Source organism: Mus musculus, chromosome 2 (genome assembly GCF_000001635.26).
Source record: "Mus musculus strain C57BL/6J chromosome 2, GRCm38.p6 C57BL/6J".
Classification (NCBI taxonomy): Eukaryota; Metazoa; Chordata; class Mammalia; order Rodentia; family Muridae; genus Mus; species Mus musculus.
The window spans coordinates 127898979-127919412 of record NC_000068.7 but is presented as its reverse complement, the minus strand read 5'-3'; the positions used below and the strand labels follow the sequence as shown (position 1 = coordinate 127919412).

The 20434-nt window shown below is 44.7% G+C and overlaps 1 protein-coding gene across 3 annotated transcripts in view; it reads right to left on the bottom strand.

Annotated features, from left to right (window-relative positions):
- Acoxl (acyl-Coenzyme A oxidase-like) overlaps positions 1–20434 on the bottom strand; it is a 287456-nt gene that overhangs the window by 206840 nt on the left and 60182 nt on the right. For 2 of the 3 annotated variants that reach the window (XM_006500273.2, NM_028765.3), the window contains one exon: positions 7949–7983. In XM_006500273.2, coding sequence (XP_006500336.1) covers positions 7949–7983 — 35 coding nt within the window. Of the gene's footprint in view, positions 1–7948; positions 7984–10222; positions 10356–20434 lie in introns of those variants that run through there. The other variant, XM_011239808.1, reaches the window with a different exon arrangement.

Below are 20434 nucleotides of genomic sequence, written 5' to 3'. Positions count from 1 at the left end.
GTCTTAGCGCCCCCAAGGGCAAATGGGAAAGGAGACAGTATAGGCTAGGTCCAATGTGCAGTGACAGGAATATAGTCTATCCTTCCTATCTCCTGCTAAAGAAAGAAAGTAGACATAGAGTTAGAAACTGTCTTGAGAAAACATCATGAGACCCAACTGAAAGGAGAACTGGTTCTTGACAAATCTTCAAAAAGACTAAAACATCCCAAGGGGCTAAAGTGACAAAGGAGGTCACCAATAAAAAAGAGAGGAGGGAAGCTAATTTACTAAAGGGTCAAAGGATGAAGGTACAGGAGTCTCCAGGGGAGGTGGATCCAGAATTCCAGGCTAATAAGGATTAGGATTCATGCCCCTGGCCTGGAAGCCCACAGAGGCTTCTGAGTATGTATCAGATCTGTGTGAGGAAGATCCCCTTGTTAGTAAGCAGAGAACCCTTGGAGACAACCCTGTGAGTCTGGTGATGTCATGCAATGAGCAGGTTTAAGGTTAGATGAAAAGGTCCCTTTATAAGAAGGCCACTAACAAGAGAGGAGATGAGGGATTGCAGGGGGTAGAAGATACACCTGAAGGTGTATCTACCCTGAAGAGTGCTTGTCACTCTCGAGGCAGAGCCCCAGGCCCATGCTGAGTTCTACCATGAAATACCAACAACATAACCCACAGCTCTCAAAACACTAAGTAAAAACACATGATTTGGACACTCCATGAAGATCTGCAGTCTGCCCCCTTGAGAATAATATTTTGTAGGGAGGTTATAACAAAAAATGCAACCTTCTAAAGATAGCTTGACTTTTAAGATTCTACCATCAGAGTTGAATAATTCTTGGCAACTCTTTTGTATAAATCTGGTCAGAGCCTTACTGTGAAGTTTGAGAAAGAGACAGATAAAGCAGCCAGCCAGAGACCTGGTGACAGAAACAACTATTCTTGAAAATGGAAAGTAGGGCGGAAAGTCACTTTATTTTATTTTTACAAAATGTGGAGAATGACATTCTTCCTCAACTGACCCCACAAGATCAAAACCAGCTCCAAATGGGAGTCACTAGGCATTTGCCAGCACTCGAAATCAAAACCCAATGGCCCAGATGACCCTGTTTCTTGTCTTTACTTTTGTATTTCAAAAGATGACAACTGCATTACCTACTTGATGTCACCTGCCCATTCGATAAGCTTTCTGACTCATCTGCCAACTGTAGACTCTGATTCTAATCCAAGTCACAACACAAGGGTGCATGACCCCTTTATTTCTTGCCAACTCATTCAAAACAAAAGCAACAGCACCACTTGGAATGACTGTTCAGACGCAGATCTGCATGTTCATCTAAGGGTGGCCATGCTGGGCACAGACACCCCTTACCTCTCTGGGAGTGACTATATGTAGGACCTCCAATTCTGCTGTCCCCTTTGCTGCTCCACAGCCCTGTGTCTCAACTTAGGTTACTATTGCTCTGAAGAAACACCATAAACAAAAGCAAATTGAGGAGGAAAGGACTTATTTGGCTTACACTTCCACAACCATAGTCATCATTGAAGGAAGTTAGGATGGGAACCCAAACAGGGTGGCGACCTAAAAGCAGGAGCTGATTAGGGCTCATGGAGGGGTGCTGCTTACTGGGTTACCCAACATGACTTGCTCAGGCCTGCTTTCTTATAGCACCCAGGACCAGCAGCCCAGGGATGGCACTACCCACAATGGGTTGGACCCTCCCACACTAATTACAAATTAGGAAAATACCATACAGCTGGATACTATGGTGGCATTTTCTTAATTGAGGTCCCATCTTCTTCAATGACTTTAGCCTGTGTCAAGTTGACATAGAGCTATCCAGCACACTTTGAGAGATATCAAGTCCTTTGGAAAAATTGTTACCTATAATCTCAAAGTCTTGACGGTGCCCTAGCCTCAGTGGACAGCTAAGTTGACCTTTCTCAAGGTCTATGGGGAGCAAGGAAATATAAGTCAATTATAAAGAAGAATCATTATTCAGTTTTATCTAAAACTTAGAACCCTGTGGACTTTCCTGTAACCATATTAGATGGAAAATGTGCTTCCTTTCCTATCTGTTTAAGAAAGAAACCCAACAAAACAAACTAGCAAAATCATTCTATTGCAGGTTTGTTCCTTGCTCTTATCTTTGGCTTTAGAAATATGAATGCAGTGACTCATGCAAAACTGCCACACCATTGGCTCCTGTGGTTACTCCAGTGTCAGAGGGTGAGAGAGAAAGGTGAAGGGCCATTTCTAAGCCTGTTTCCTCTTTCATGGCTGCCTCAAGGTATCCACCATGAAGGAGCATGTTTCTTCAGGCTGCAGCGCTGGATCAGAAAGGAAGAGGACTCTTTCAACCTTACAGAAAGAACAAAACGAAACACCCACACACTGGGGAAATTGTTTCCCACTGCGTGGGTGGTGGGGCCCCAAGAGCTGTTATCTGCAAAGGGCACTTCTCGGGGTTACCCAGTCGTCACAGTGGCGTGGATTCCACCCAAAACCTCAAGCTAAACAATGGGAAACGAACATCAAAGAGACAATTTTCCACTCTGTAGAAAAAAAATGACTTGACTTTATAAAAATAAATTAAGGCATCATGATAATAAATGGTCTGTGGGAAAGACCTGCTGTCAAATATCCATCAGCCATGGCCAGTATTTTCCTTGTATTGCACATTTATGCTGTCTGAACACAGCTGCATTATTCTCCACTTCCCTGCCTCAGCACCAACCCTATATGGCATCTTATATTCAAATAGGCACTCCTATGCCACACAAACAAACCTGGAATGATGGATATACAGGAATGGAGGATGCCTTGGGGCAGAAGTGAAAGTGGGTGAAGTGGGTGTGGGTGTAGACACACGTGTAGGCACATGTGAATGTCTGTGTGCTCTGGAGGATGTCTTTAATCCTAACACATGCTTCTTTTTAATGGGAGAGATTTGTCTAAGGCACCACTGTATGTTTTGGGGCCTCAAGTACCTTAGTTACCACACAGGGTCCCCTCTTGTTCTAGAATAGCTCTGTCCCCAGCTCTGTCCACAACAGAAGTGCTGCCTGCTCACCACGGTTACATGATTTTACTGACTCCCTCATCTCCTCTTCACCCTCATCTCCTTAAGATGCCTCCAGTCCCTTGCTCTATAGAGAAGCCATCCTGCCCCATCAGTTACTCTGGAACCATCTGCCCTCTCTGGAGTCTTTACCCCATCTCTATCCACTATGTGCCTATTGAGTTTCTCATGTCCACATTGATCTTACCCTGGACTTTCTGCTGGAATATTTATAAAAGTCTGGTGATGAGACCTGAAGGTCCCATACTTTGCTCCCCAACACCTTCCCATCCGCACAAAAAAGACCAGGAAACCCAGTATCTGAGTTCTGCTGAAACTCAACAGCAAACTGGAAATCCTTTCTCAGTCACAGCTGTGCGTTTCTGAAAGAGCCAGAACTGCACCGACTTGGCACGACTACATTTCAAGTGGAAATGAGAAAGAAACAATATGAACACTCCTCAAATAATTAAATGTAGAATTGCCACAAGATTCAGAATCTACTTCTGGATATAAGCCCAAAAGAAGTGGAAGCAGGGACTCAGACATTTGTGTACTGTAGTTTCAACAGCAGTATCCACTGTAAGTAAAAGGTGGATGCAGCCTGAGTCAGTTGATGGATAAATGAATAGGCAGCCACAATGGAATACTGGCCTTAATGAAAAAGGAAACCCTGGCACAGGCTGCATCCAAGAATGTCTAGGCACTGCTCAGTAAAATAAGATTGGCATGAAAAGACAAATACAATCTGATTCAACCAATATAAGGTACCCAGAGTAATTAAATCATCAAAACAGAAAGTAACACATGGTTGCCATAGATGTGAAAGGGAGAAATGGGAGAGGGTTTTACTATTTAATGGTAATACAGTTACAGTTTGATAGAATGAAAAGGTCCTAAAGATGGATTGAAGTGTTGCATACAAACTCATGGTCCTATGATCTTCTGACTCCTGTACATGTGATGCCAAGTGCTCCATCAGCCTTTTGTGGCTGCTGGCTTAGGTTGTCACCTCTCCATCTCAGATCCTTAGATGCAAGGTAAAAAGCCAATGAATGACCTTGAAAACTTCGAGGGAGTCTCAGCAAAAGTCATTCTTCCTCAGACTCTATTCTTTTAATTGTAACATCTCCAGCTTGTTTTCTATTAGTTTTTTGGTTCATTGGTTGGTTTTTGCTGCATTTACATAACTTGACAGAACTCTAACACCTTGGAGCCAACACAGAATACCGAATATGTTCCTATGTGACAGTTGATGGACTTCCTCTCTGCATTCCATCTAAGACTCTGAGGAACTCCTGTTGCAGGAAGTGGGATCAAGATTGGGTTCAAGATGGAACCATTAAATCTGTAGAGGCAACCAGAAGCAGCTAGAATTCATATCACACCTTCAACCCTACACCAAGTCGGCCTCTCTTCCAAATCAAGGCAAAAACAATCATTTGAAGAGCATGCATTCTGAAGAATCCATGTGATCGGCCTTCCAGGTGTCTCCTGAGCCAGCTAGGCTTCTCTCTTGCTTTCTCAACTTTTGAGGAATAAGGAAGGTTTAGGAGCCACGTTCTCTACAAAGCCTCCTTTGACTCCTTCCCCCAACCCCCTCCTCAAAGATTTGCATCTGTTCTGTTCTTCCCCCCCCCCTCCACCCCCAGACAGGGTTTCTCTGTGTAGCTCTGGCTGTCCTGGAACTCACTTTGTAGACCAGGCTGGCCTCGAACTCAGAAATCCGCCTGCCTCTGCCTCCCAAGTGCTGGGATTAAAGGCGTGCAACACCACTGCCCGGCTTTTTTTTTTTTTTTTTTTTTTTTTTCCGTTGCATCTGTTCTTAAGCCTCACAATTACCTTTGGGCATCTCTCTGTCAAGTGCTTTGTAGAAAAGATGGCATTTTTACATTTCTCCCTCATTCACTAGAATACTGTGATATACTGTATTTCCAAAAAGGAATTCCTAGCTTCATTTATGCTCCATAACAAAAACCTCAGTTGGCACCTCCCTCCAGAAAAGCCAATCACAGTTTCAGATGACAGGGCCCCCAGCCCTCAAGACTTCCAGCAGGGGCTCCAGAGTCTGTGAAACAGAGATAAGTTGTCTCCACTGCTTGCTCAGTACTCAAGGTCTATAGAATATGTCAGTCAGATAAATGACAGATAAGTGATGGCAAGCAGCCGCAGGAACTGAAATATACTCCGTAAGCGTGCGTGTGGCCACAGGCTGAGCAAGACCAGAGTCTCCATTGCTTTCACTGATGTGGGAAGACCCAGCCTACGAGGAGGAGGCACCATGCCTTGGTTTGAGGTTCTGGACTGGATAAAAGTAGAGAAAGCTAGCCGAATACTAAGCGTACATAGACTCATTTCTATCTGCTTCTGAACGTGGATGTGGAGTGGCTGGTTGCTTTACGTTCTTCCTGGCGGTAACGGACTGTAACCTGGATCTGCAGCCTAAATCAAATCCTTTCTCCCTTAAGTTGTTTTTTCTGTCAGGCTGTATTATCACAGCAACAGAAGTGAAACTAGAACACCATCTTTGGAAAATGTAGTCTGCCACAGAATCTAAGCAAGTGTGGCAGAGCTTGAGGGAGGAGATGTACGACACAATCCTTTGCTCTCTGCCTCTGTCTCTCTACGTCTGTGCCAATCTCTCTGTCCCTCTGTCTCTGTCTCTGTCTCTGTCTCTCTCACTCACACACACACACACACACACACACACACACACACAAACACCCCATTCTGTGGCCTACATTTAGCATATTCTTTTTTTTTTTTTTTTGTCTTTTCAAGACAGGGCACCTCACTCTGTAGATCAGATTGGCCTCAAACTCACAGAGATCTGCCTGCTTCTGCCTCTGCCCCTGCCCCTGCCCCTGCTTCCTGAGTGCTGGAATTAAAGTGATGTGTGCTCCATTCCTGATATTTCCCACCTCTTGCTGGATACAATCCACCCAGAATCCTATTGACTTTGGGCCTAAAGCTCAGTGTGGTGCTTGCTGCCTGTCTTAAGCACACAGTAGGATGCATCCCATCAGCTGTATCAACCTGGCTGAGCTGCTGAGAGACCAGCATGCTTCTTCAAGACAGCGTTTCTGTGTGTGCACACACCATGCACACACACCCCATTCAGACATCAGACCCAAAAACACACAGACAAAAGATAGAGTTTGAGACACATTGCTCCAGAGCACAGCACCTTGGAGAAAAAAAAAATTTACAGAAAAGATCACCAAAACAGATCAAAAGACTCCCATTTGAGCCCTCCTAATTCCCAAAGGAGCATACTAATGTCTGAGGACATCAGAGTTCAGCAAGAAGCTGATAAAAAAAAGGGGGTGGGGAGGGGACATTTGAGTCTATTCCTTATAGTTGAGTGGTTCTCAACCTTTCTATTGCTGAAACCCTTTAATACAGTTCCTCATGTGGTGGTGACCCCAAACCATAACATTATTTCAGTGCCACTTTGATAACTGTAATTTTGCTACTGTTATGTATAATGTAAATATCTGATATTCAGGATATCTGATATACGGCCTCTAAAGGGGTCTCAACCCACACGTTGAGAAGCACTGCTCTAGCTCAGACCCCCACCTGCACCCCTCTCATCCCCTTACCCCTGTCTAAGCATACTTCTTCACTTTAGGTCTCCCTTTTCTTGTGAAAGCTCCTGTGCATGTAAAGCATATTAAATGAACAAGTGTACTGTGCTCTCGTTTTCTGCCCTTTGTTATGGGACCTCAGCCATGAGCCTAGATTACAGACAAGGAAAAGATATTTCTTTGCCCCTGTGTGACCACGAAGCTGTCTGGAGCAGCCTTCTTCCACCTGCTCCAAAATATCCTCCTTCAACACTTCTCTTCTCACTTATGAATTCCAAGAAGTTCAAGGCTATTCCTGCCCTCTGCCTGTTCATAGCCCCGTTCTGCTTCTCAGAAGCTGTCTGAATCTCACACTTAGATCAAAACTGTACATACAACTTGTAACAAGTACCTTGGGGGATGCAAATTTGTTCTGCCACCCAATATTCCTTTGGGATGTTTGTGAAGAGCTGGCCAGATAAACCTGAGCAGCAAACGGTTGACCCAAGGGTGGTACTTTGGGGAAGCTTCAAGCAACGTGTGCATGAGAGCAGGAAGACCTTGCATATCAACCCTTCATTTTAATTCATCCAGCATAATATATCTTGAAGCACACAAATAGGAAAGATGATTCTGGAAACAAACATTCATAGAACAAGATTGCCATGATGGTACTAGAAAATGATGCAGGCTTTTCCCATTAATATGATGTAATTAACACCAGGGTGGAAATCATGAAGCAAGACAAAAACAGGTGTTTCACCTCCTCCAAATGTAGGAAGTAGAGAGGCTGGTGGGGCTCTACAAACAGTCTTGGCCTGGCCACACATGTAAGAATCCCTAACCCAGACTCAAGCTCAGTGGGCTACACAGAAATTACATCTGCACCCCTAACACAAAGCTTCTCAAGTTTGTGTCCTACAGAAAATGTTGCTGGGCACAGTGGTACACGCCTGCGATCTTAGCAATTTGAAAGTCAAATCAGGAAAATCAGAACTGGAAAAACCAAGAACTGAGTACTGTGGCACACTCCTGTGATCTCAGCCTTAGGGAGGCTGAGGTAGGACTGCAAAGTTGAGGCCAGCCTGCAACACAAGCAAAAACAAAAACAGAAACAAAAAAAAAAAAAAAAGAAAAAAGAAAAAATGTTCCACCATTGCCATGTTTCCCTCCAAACAGCAACTTCAACGGTGCCATCCACATCACAGAAAAGCAGCCATCAAAAAAGAAAACAAAACAAAACACAAACCTCAAAATTCTTTAGGACCTAAGAAAACCAAAACCTCTAAACCACAAATATATTTCTTTTTAAAAAAGATTTTAAAGCTTTACCTGTGGCTGTAGCGGATGGCTATCATCAGTCCAAGCTGTAATTAAGAACAGAGAGAAAAATACAAATTAAATAACATAAAGAACAAGCTGAATTTGCAAGAAAATTAATTCAATGTGGTCAATTACTTTTAAATATTCCTAATGTATTGAGCTGGAGAGACGGCTCAGTGGTTACAAGCACTTGCGGGAGTTTCCAGGACTAACATGTTGGCTCACAACCAGCTATAACTCCAGTTTGAGGGCATTTGGTGTCCTTTTCTGGCTTCTGTGTGCAGTAGGTACATACATGATGCACATACACACATAAGCAGGAAAACATTCATACACATAAAATAATAAAAATAAATCTTAAAACATTTTCTAATGGGACTTGTTTAATGAATAAAACTTTTAATGATAGATCTTTGATTTCAACTTTGTTTTAAAAGGTCATCATATTTAGAAAGGGCCTTTAGAAGGCCAAAAACATTTCATTGCGGATCGGACAGACTGCATCTTTAGTTGGGAAGAACTTGTAGGGTAGGACTCTTGGGACAGCAGCAGAAGGATGGGGTGTCAGCATGCAGCTGATACTAAGGTTTGCATTAGGACAGTACTGCCTAGAGTGACTCCCCTCACCACCTCTTCCATGGGAGCATCACATGGACTCAGACACCAAGAGATTGGACACCCGATTCAGAGCTTTCCTGGGGATTCCCTCAGCCTTTACAGGGATCCCATCAGCTCGAGGCCAGTCAAGATTCATTCTATAGGCAGTAGAGAAATCAAGCCTAAAATGCAAATGTAACTTCAAGAGATGTTAAGTGTGACACCAGGATATGACATCAATGGGAGGATGAGATGCAACTGTGACCTCCTCTTTATTCTCACAAGTATCAATGAGAATCTCTCAAATATACATGGTCGAAATCCTAAGCCATGACCCTTGGCCAGTCCATACAAGGTGAGCAGTGGTTAAGATAGTCAGGCTAGCAGTCATCTGCAAGTTATAGAGGCTCTTTAGAGTTTCCTCATTATAAGATGAGCAGAATCATTGCTCCCTTGCTAGAATAATAGAAGGATGAAGCAGGTGTTCTTTAACTGTAACTGTGTAGATGTGTATGCCTGTTCTCTGACAAATACAGAAAACAATCAATATTAACTACAGTACTAATACTATATGTAATCTGTGAAAATGTTAGTGCATCACAAAACTTAATTTTCAATTTGATTTTAGAATTTTGGAAGCATTTCACTATAGAAAAGGTGATAATCAGTGTCCAGTGAACCCACGTAAGTCTCCTGAGCCCATTAATGCCAGCCCATGGCATTACCAATTTCAGGAGCTCACAGCAATTAAGACCCAAAGTACCCTGTACTATCGCTTCTGCATGAAAGCCTAAACTGCACCTTAGGATCCCAAACACCATCCCTGTTTCCTTGCTGTCCCCAGGAGATGTGGGTGGAGGGTGACAGATGGCATGCCTGATGCTGCCATGTTCAGTGGCATCATAGAAAGAATGGAGAACACATAGGGGAAGGAGAGCTCTGTGAAAGGAACGAACTGAGAGAAGAAAGCCCAGTGGTTGTCCAGCCGGCCATGCCACAGAATGCCCTGGATAGTGTTGGAACAGCAAGGCTCCAGAATAATTTAGCTCCGAGTTACCACTGCAGTCATCCAAAATACAGGCCCAGTCATGGCAAGACATCAGAATCTGGGAAAGTAGGCATACGTCTACTTAATAATTAATTAATTAAGCAGGGGCTAAGAAGATGGCTCAGTTGATAAAGTGCTTGCTTTGCAAGCAGGACTTGAGTTCAATACCCCATTCAAAACCTCACTAATCAAACTGGATGTAATAAGAGACACTTGTAATCCCAGCTTCAGAGAGGAGCAGGCAGGTAGTCTTGGGACTCAGTGGTCAGCCAGTTTAGCCTACTTGGTGAGTTCCAAGCCAGAGAAAGATTCCATCTAATATATAAATAAAACAGGTGAACAGGACCTGTCCTCTGACCTCCATACACATGCACATCCCCCAACAAATATGCACACACACATGCATGAACAGGTATAGACACAAAGTGCATATAAATGTACATGCATAAAATATTAAAAATCAAGTAGATCTTATATTACTTTTAACTGAATTTGTTCCATTATCTATCTCTGCTAATCTTAGTAGTATATTTTCTTTGAGGCCTCAGGGACCATTAAGAACATGCAGAACAGGGAGGAAATGACTGGGAAAGAACAAAAAGCGGCAACTGCAGCCAAGGCCAGGACAAGCAACTTACAGACTCCACACGCTGGGTCACGTTACCGTTTCCTATGGTTAAAGACTTCTGGCTTACAGTTCAGCTAATTATAAGATAATTTTACCGACTGAATATTTTGATAAGCTTTGGAGTAAAGTTTAATTGGTGGCTTTTCCACAGTTGAAAGATAAGCTCTTGCTGGGAGCAAAGAGGAAACAGGGGCTGGGGGTGGGGGACAAGACGGGAGAGAAGGCAGAAAGCCATTCCCTGGCAGCTGTGCTGTTGAGGGATGCAGGGAGGAGCGACTGCAGAGGAAGACCAGTCAGGAATGGGAGATTTCTCATCCTCACCCCACCTTCAGAGTCACTTGAGTCTTGTCATTTTTTAGGAACAATTTTGTTAAAAAGGAAAATCTGAGCCCCAAAGATGCCAGCAGACAGAGCTGAGACATACCCAAGGCCAGTCCAGCCACCGATCCTAACAAACCACTTGTAAGAGTCCATGTTAAGGACCAAAATGATGGCACACAGTGCAGAGCCCTGTGGCTTAGAGGGAACTAGGTCAGAGTGTTGATGAGGTCAGGACATCTCATAGTTGCTCCTCACAGAATGTACTGGATCTAACAGGCAGCCCCAGGAAGGGACAGGAAGGGAACAGAAAAGCTCTGGAGGGCTTAGCTTGGAAGCCCAGGTCAGAATAGGCCAATGAGCAGCTAAGAGCTGCTGCATGAGGAGAAGGCTTATGGCTGCTCTGTCTGCTTCCTACAGGGAAAATAAGTAAGGAGCAATGTATCCAAACCTTCCATACCAGGGCGAGTACCACATAGAGGTAGCTGTGCAACCTGCTAAGAAACCAGCTCCTTTATCCCCTCGGCCTTAGGAGCTACCATTGGACAGTCCAGCTTCCGAGGCCACTGGTGCTGCTAAGATGCAACAGTAACTCAGAAATGCTTTAATCAAGTTACACACACCCCTCCCCCCCATGCATACATACATACATGCATGCATCCTCACATCTATACACAAATGCATTAGTATGCATATGGAAACATCCATTCATATACATGAACACACATTTATATAGACTTACAAACATATCCTCACAGTACCTATATGCCCACATGCTTGTTCACATGTGCATATGTGTGAATGCATATGTTTGCACAGATGCTTCATGAATATATGGGCAAGAACCATCACACACGTACATACATACATACACTATGTATATACATACACACACACACACCAGTGTGCATGGATACACTTTGGCATTCAGAGAGGCTCAAGGCTGTTCAGACCAGGGTATGTCTTCAACAATTGGCCCCTTTGTTGCTGGTCTCAGCAGGGACCCAGAGGAGAAAGGGGAGGGAGGTCTGTGAGTTGGCCTCTGACCCTGGCCCAGCCAGACTGAGGCCCAGGGACATGGAGGTCAGCAGGAGATTTGTGCTGGCCTCCCTGGGGAGCACCCCCTCAGGACATACTGTAAGTATTGCCAGAACACACTTAACAAACCCCCTTCTCTCTTAGGTTTACACAATGTGTTGGTAACAAAATTAAATCACATTTAAATAGCAAGGAAAGAGTAATTTAAACTTTTTTTAAAACTCCACCAGCCATGAAACCCTTTTTCCTTCTGCCTCTGCCTGAAACACTCCTCCTTGGAACACAGACAGCTGTTTTGTATCAAGGCTGGGGGTTTCTGTATGACCCGGGGAGCTCAGACAACAGGCAGCCCTTCCTGCATTAAAGGGTAATGTGAGAATAATTTGCCATAAAACACCCAGAAGTGCTCCAGCTGTGGCCAGATAGACCCTATAAAGCACCATGTAGACAACGTGGCCCTTTTAAAATAATGATAATTTATAAAATCACATTTTAAAAACACATTATAATTTTAAAAAGAAAGAAAGAAAGAAATGGTTTAAATTATCACAGACGGTGCCAAGGAGATTTCCTTCCAAGTCCATAGATTACCAGGAAGTGTTTGTTCCAAAAACTCGTTCCACCACAGGTCCCGGTTCACACACACACATATGGCTGACAGGTGAGAGGGGAAACTCCAGTAAGCCCCAAAGTCCCTCAACCCAACAGGTGGAAGGTCTTCCAAGTCTACAACTTTCTAAACCAGTGATAGTACATGCCAGGGCCCCAAGACCTGTGCTGAAGGTGCCATAAACAGGAGTCTGGCCCTTCCCCAGGGACAGACAGCGTCTACACCAGAGCTCCCAATTTCTCAAGAAAACCTGACACTGGAGGATATATCATGAAAATGTCTGCTTTAAAATAATTTGAATATCTTTCAAATATTATATGATCTATTAAAAAATTGTCAGTACGATTTGGCTAAGGAGACCACCTGCTACAACCTCACCGGACACACCTCCACAGTGCCAAATCTCCCCATACGAAGCTGCAGATCTGAGCGCACACACGTGCTAAGACTGGAAGAACCCGTGTGGGATGTGAGAGGCCTCCCTTCATTGTCTACATGTCCACGGGGGTTTCTCTAACTGGAGTGGAGCGTTTGTTTGTTTGTTTGTTTGTTTCATGTGTGTGCCTAAATATTAAAACATCACAAAATTAACTCAAAAGAAAGTCTCATCATGTGTCTCTTTTCTGGAGATTTTAAAGTTTCTTCCATCTTTTATAAAACATGGAAAAGGAACATGATGAGAGGAGAGGAAGTAGGACTTAGAGTGTCACTCAAACAGAGGCACAGAAGAGGGGGAGGGTTGATGGAGAGAGGGAGACAGAGGGAGGGAGAGAGGGAAAAAGAGGGAGGGAAGGAAGAAGAGAGAAAGAGAATGAGAGAGGGAGAGGGAGGGAAGGAAGGAGGGGAAAAAGAGAAAGGGAGGGGAAAAAGAGAGAGAGGGAGGAGAAAGGGAGGGAGGGAAGGAGAGGGAAAGAGAAAGACAGAGGGAGAGGGAGAGAGAGGGAGGGAGGAAGAGAGAGAGAAGAGGGAGGGAAGGAAGGAGGGGGAGATGAAATGAGGTGGAGGGAGGAAGGAGGGAGGGAGGGGGAGAAGAAGGAGGAATGGAGAGGGAGAGAGAAAAACAGAGGGAGAGGAAGAGAGGGAGGGAGGAAGGGAGGGAGGGAGAATAAGAGAGAGGGAAAGAGAGGGAGAGAGAGGGAGGGAAAGGGAGGGAGAGGGAAAGGGAGGAAGGGAGGGAGGGAAGGAGGGAGGAAGACTTACAGAAAATCACAGCACAAAGAGAGAGTACCACCCACAGAGTACCACAGCACTGGCAGGGTAGTAGCCACAGGGTCATGGCACAGAAAGATTCTCTTATAAGCAGTGCCCTGGCATAGAGAGATCACACAAACACCTGTAGTGTGCCCAGACTCTCCTGCAAACAGCCTCAGTGTAGACAGCTTTCCACAGAGCCATGACATGTTAATAGCAAAGATGGGTGGGTATGGAGAAAATGAGCTACAGAGCAGATTCCTTTAACCCCTTCCCTGTCCTTCTAGAGGTTTCCTTCTGAGAAACCAGGGCCTCTGTGCTACCCTCCAGCACCCGCCAAAGGCTGGTCCTTCACAGAAGTCCCCTCAGCTCTCCTGAGCTTTTGCCTAACTTTCAAACCACATCAGCCCCCACCCCATCCCAGCTCACTGGACCTCTCCCTGTCTTCCAAGGGCTTCCTGTGGCCCTTCCTACTCCCTTTGCTAAGGTGAGCTAGGAGGTGCTTGTGAATCACCAAGAGTTTTGGAGCCAAGTCCCTTGACCCTTGCTGCTGACTCCTTAAGGTGAAATGTGGATCCCACTCCCTGCTTCATGGGAATCATTTACGCAGATTAATTTAAACATGGATATTAGCCTGCCCAAGGAACTCACGAGAAATGCAAATTCTTATGCCCCAGCCCACAGCATCAGAAACTCCAATGTTTTCAGGGGTCCTCCACGAGTTCAGTTTGATGATGTGAGGATGTACGGAACGATCTCAGCCATGTGCTCAGTGCTGATGAGCCGGCTCTGACACACTGGCGCGGGAAGCCACGCTAACAGCTCAGAGTGGAACACCTCTCGTCTGTGCCCTTTAAATGCCGTCCCAATGTCCTAAATTCAACTTCATGACTGAAGTCACTGTGAACTCAGCCCTTGTGTGGCTGACAGGGAGCCAGCCATTCTGCAGGGAGAGGTGTGCCCGCCCAGTTATCAAACAAGGAGGGGCCAACTCCAAGGCCAACTCCAGCAGGCTTCCATAGCTCCTGGACTGCAGCCCCCACCTCTCTTTCCTCGTTCCTACCAATGGGAGAGGAAGACAGCAAGGCAGGACATGGAAGGAAAACAGCAACACATTTGTCATGATTGCCTTTATGTATTGATGCTATGTCGCCTCGATTCCTGGAAAGGAACATTTTAGAGAGTGAAAGAAAGTAACACAGTTATACTTAGGAAAAGACCAGCATGCACATGTATGTGTGCATGTGTGTTTGTGCACATGTGTATACACACGTGTTGGATGTGTGTGTGTGTGTGTGTGTGTGTGTGTGTGTGTGTGTGTGTAATAAGTAGATATTTATTAACTTTTGAAAAACTTAGTAACTCAGATCTGAAACTTTGAAAGAAGGCGGGTGTGAAAGGCAAGCTTCAAAACCTATGGATGTGAACAGAAATCACACAACAACCCAGAGAGTGGCCATTCAGTTAGCCTAAGAAAACAGGCTGCTCTACGTCCTCAGGCACAAAGCAGCTGGAAATGTTAGAATGCCTCTACTTCCACTTCTCCCTGTCCTGCCCCACACACCAAGCCGGAATCTAGCTCTACCTTCTAACTTAAAGCTAGCTTCTAACTTAACTGCACTTCTCTCTGAGGCAGGGGAGCAGTTCTCAGTGCCTCACCTGGCAAAGGCCTGTGGTGCACCACCTGCCTGCATGGATGCTCTTGACAGTGGGATACACTGGTGTGGGGATGGGGGCAACGAGCTTAGTGTGTGCCAGGTAGCACTGATGGCTGGGCTCTCCTGGGAGGGGCTAGTTACAGTAGCGCAGTCTCCGGGCTGGCCTGTTAGGGACCATCTTGCTTTGGTTGGTTGAGGTGGCAAGAGTCAGGGTGAAGAAGGACAGCAAGGTTCCCGGGGCTTGGGCTGCCAAAGGGAAGAAGGAAGCAGCACACAAAGCATCCAGGAGGCTCTGCTTCCTAAATATGCAGGCAAAGGCACCAGGTACCTCCATCTCCCGCCTCCCGCAGCTAGGACTTCCCTCACATTGTGAGCCCAAATAAGCTGTTTTCCTTCGACTTGCTTTTGTCAAGGTATCTTATTACCACAACCGGAAAAGTAATTAAACACACTTAGCAAATAAAAAATCCCAAATGGGACAAAAGGAAAAGTCACTAAACAAAGAAATATGAGTATCAAGCACAGGAAAATACTAACTCCCCAACCCTTCCCCTCACACACACTCAACATAGAAACCTAAAATGAACATCGAGCAACAAGTCGGTAAGAGTTGGTGATAGCCCATGTCAAGAGTAACCAAATACTCAGCGTCTGCATGTCTCCATTTCCCTGCCAGGGGAGTCTCTGCCCCTTCACTTGCAGACTTCCTGAGAGGGGTGAGAATCTGGGACTGGAGTCAGTATGAAAGACACTGAAGATGTGTGGGCACACATGGAACATTCTGTGAAGTTTCTGGAAAGTTTTCGACCCCTGAATAACATGGAGAGAAAGGCAAAGGAAGATGCTTTCCTTTCTAAAGAGGTCTTTCAGGGTTGGAGAGATGGCTCAGTAAGTACACTGACTGCTCTTCCGGAGATCCTGAGTTCAAATCCCAGCAACCACATGGTGGCTCACAACCACCGGTAATGAGATTGGATGCCCTCTTCTGGTGTATCTGAAGACAGCTACAGTGTACTTACATAGAATAAATAAATCTTAAAAAAAAAAATAGAGGCCTTTCATCATTGCTGATTTAAAAGGGCACGTTAGAAATAGTTAATTCAATAAACCCATCCCACTCTAAGAGAATGGCTGAGCTTTTCACAATCCTCCAGCATCAGATGCCTAGCACCTTGACTGAGCACCCTGGAGCAAGTGCTAAAAACGTCTGCACCTCAGGACTCTCCTCAGCATCCTTCCCTCCACATCTTCCCGCACTGAATACCCAGAAGCTCATCCCAGGCCTCCAGGCAACAACACAGGGGGCAGAGGCCAGATCACACCCAGGGAAATGAATTATTTTCAGGGTTCCAAGAAAAGTATTCACTGTGACTTTTATCTGCCACGGCCTCAAAGTATTGTAGAAAAATACAAGGACATCTTGTATAGCTTTGTCTCTTATGCGAGAGACTGTGTAATGTCCACTAGCCGTGTGAAAAGCTGAGGAAGCAGTTTGTGTCTATAATCCCAGCACTGGGGAGACAGAGGTGGGAGGTTCCTTGAGGTTGCTGGTCTAATATAACCAAATAGTTAGTGAGTCTAGGTGTTTACACAAGTAATTTGAAAACATGACCTGCTTTCAAAAACCTGCATGGGTGGATGAATCTTAAAGTGCACATTGCTCAGTGAAAGGAGCTAATCTAGAAAGGCTGCTTGCAGAGTAGTTTTACCTCTAGGATATTTTTGGAAGCTGCAATCTGTGGAGATAGTAAATAGATCCAAGTTGAAAAAGTTTGGAGCCTGTCTATGGTGATGCACACCTTTAATCGCAGCACTGGGAAGGCAGAAGCAGGTGGATCTCTGAGTTTAAGGCCAGCCTGGTATATGAAGCAAGTTCCAGAACAGCTAAGGCTACACAGAGAAACCTTGTCTCAAAAAAAAAAAAAAAAAAAAAAAAAAGGAAAAGAAAGAAAGGCACACCGTATTTAGGATGGGAAAAGCTACTCTGTCTGATACTACATCCGCAGATACATCAGAGAAACTCACAGCACAGAAAGAAAACTGTATGCAATTGAAAAGGATTAAAAACTAGTAAATAAAACATTACAAGATAAGGAGGGTCCAGAAGAAGTGCAGACTATAATGAAAGAGCCAAGCGCACAGAACAACTTAACTGAGGAGCAGGCAGATCCGGATAGGCTAAGAAAACTGCAAAGCCAAGCTGTAACTAAGCACCCCCATGTGGTTCACAGTTCTAAAAGCTGGCTACCATTATAATATAATGGATGGTGGGTGGTTCTAGCCTGGCTTTCCAGTGTTGGAGAAGGTAACTCACACATAAGTCACCGTCATGGCTTGAATATACTTAGCTCAGGGAGTGGCACTATTTGGAGGTGTGGCATTGTTGGAGGAAGTGTGTCACTGTGGGGGTGGGCAATGAGACAATCCTCCTAACCACATTGAAGCCAGTCTTCTCCTAGCTGCCTTTAGAACAAGAGGTTGAACTCTCAGCTCCTCCAGCCCCATGTCTGCCTGGATGTTGCCATGTGCCCCACCTTGCTGATAATGGACTGAACTTCTGATCTTGTAAGCCAGCCCCAATTAAATGTTGTTGTTTGTAAGACTTGCCTTGGTCATGGTGTCTGTTCACAGCAGTAAAACCCTATGACAGTCACCATAGAAAAGTCTAGAATATCTATGTGGTAATAATCAGAGTTTGGGTATAATATGAATTCATATTTAGCTTAATAAAGATATAAGTGAATATATTTACTTATATATAGGTATATACACAAACTTTCCTTATAGCAACAAAACACACAGAGCCCAAGTCTTGTTCTCTCAAAATGTTCTATAAGAAGAGAAACCAGGGTTCTTTGGCAAATGATTTACCCTGGTGCAGGGAAAATATAAGATCAGTGTGGAATATCCTGTAGTGCTAGAAAGAAAGACCTAACACACACACACACAGAGAGAGAGAGAGAGAGAGAGAGAGAGAGCCATGTACAAGAGACTCAAGCCAATTGAAAGAATTTCCAGTAGGCACAACTGAAATAATTTAAGTAACAAAATAAAATGAAGTAGAGGTAGATTCTAACCCAAAACATTAAATAAACTTCCATAAATATCTAATGATACAAAGAAGTGATCAAGCAGATGTGGCGGTACACACCTGTAACCCAAGGCCTGGAAAGATAGGAGCAGGAGTTCAAAGTCAACCTTGACTACACCTGAGTTTGAAGTCATCCTTGGCTACATGAAACCATGTTTCAAAGAGCCAAAGAAGTAAAAGAAAAAGAAGAAGTGACTAAATAAATAAATGACAAAAGATGAAGGAGATGCAAATATTGATGCAGAAGAATTCCAAATAATATATGTCGATAGTCCACCCTTAAGGAAGTAAAGCATGACTCCCCACATTGTAAGCTTGAGTTTTCATATGACAGCAGGCAACTTTAGCCTACAGCACACTTACAGATACTTTCTTAGCTGAGCTAAGTCAATGACACTTGACTTGAGGCAATGAAGAGACCCACAGCAGGGCAGTTGCTGGCCCTAGAGGCAATTCCACCACCTAGCTTGAAAGGCATCTGATTCTGAGCCATCCCCCTAGGGGAGGAAAGCCTCTCTACCCAGGTGAGAGAACGTTCCAACACTGCTGCCTATAGTGGTCCAGATTCTCCATAGATCCCAGACAAGCCTGCCGAAGTCCTCCGTCTGCAGCTCAGATGAATCGTCTGATCTCTTAGCACCTTCATTAATGAATAGAAACTAAGCAAGGGAAGGGAAGCTACCCTAAGCAGCAACTCAGAAGAGGTATATTCTTGTAAATATTTCACTAGGATCCCTTCAACATTCAGGACAGAAAGACATAGAGCTGGGGACAGCCAACGCTTTCTGTTACGATTTTAATATGAAATGTCCCACAGACCTATGTTTGAAAACTCAGTACCCAGCTGGTGATGCTGTCTGAGGAAGTGGTGGAAACTTTAGGGTGGAAGACATGCCTGGTTCAGGCAGGTCACTGGGTAAGGGCAGACCTTTGAAGGTTATAGACAAACCCCAAGGTTACAGCCAAGGCCCAAGCTCTCTGGCTCCTGGTTGTCAATAGATGGGAACAAGCTCCATGATTAATTCCCACCACCATGGACCAAGCCTTCACCTTAGTCTTCCCCACCATGATAGACTGTATCCTATAAAAATCATAAGCCAAAATAAATCTCTTTTCCCTGAAGTTGCTTCAGTCAGGTATTTTGTCACAAAAAGTCACTAGTATACCTGTCCTCACTGCCTAACCATGAGGATGGGGGTGTTGAATACACTATTACTAGTGGGCAGCAACTAAAATCACAATTTGGGTAAAATCCAGGCATTTCTGCTGTAACATTTCCCATACAGATACCTTGGGTTGGCTAGTTGGTGATATTTAAAGGTAGATTGTCAATCTCCTTCATGAGAAGTTTCTGGTCATGTTCCGGGTACCCAACAGTAGTGAGAAGGGGGTTTCTCTCTGGCAAGCCTTCCTTTTTCCAATCTCCTCCACACTCATCTCCCAGACTCACCTGATTCAAACCTTCTCAGTAGGCATCGCTTCCACTGCCACACCCTGTCCCTCCTGCAAACCAACTGAGCCAACCCAACCATACCATTTCCTGCTTCTGTCCTCAGGGATAAGTCACATCTTGCTATTATGTGGGACTATCATGAACGCCTCTCAGGACTCCATGTTTCATGATCCCTATAGCTCTTTGCCTCTTGACTCTCACCTCTATATTCTATCTCCTTAAATAGCTGAGCCTTGATATATGCAGTTTGGGTTTGGAATATCCCCCAAAGCCCCATTTGTTAAAGGCTTGATCACCAACTTGTGGTGGTCTTGGGAGTTAGTAGAACCTTTAGGGCATAGAAGCTTGTAGAAGGAAATTAGGTCATTGGGGATGTGTTTTGAAGGGAATATGGGAAACATGGCCCCTTCTCCTAACTGTCCCCACCTGCCTCAGTTCCCTGTCACCATGATGTGAGCAGCTTGGCTCCATGAACACTCCTCACCATAATGTACTGCCTTCCATAGGGCCCACGCAACAAAGCCAACCATGTGCTGAACCCTTCAAAATGATGAAACACACTGACTTTCCTTTTAAGTTGGTTTTATTGGGTCCTTTGTTTTCAGCAACAGAGATCTGACCGACACAATCTTTTCCCCAAGCTTCACACCACCCCAACTTCTTCACCTTAGACCTGGAGGAGAGAAGTCAACATATGACCCATCTTCAACTTTCTTGCCCAACCTTGAAAGTTCCTCTATCGTTCCTCCTCTTTCCAGACTGCTTTTCCTCTTCCCCATCTCTGATCAAGAAATGTCAGCTTTCATGTCAAGGTCAAGTGTCCACCTATGTTTAAAGTCAATCACCCTAGAGAAAACCATCTG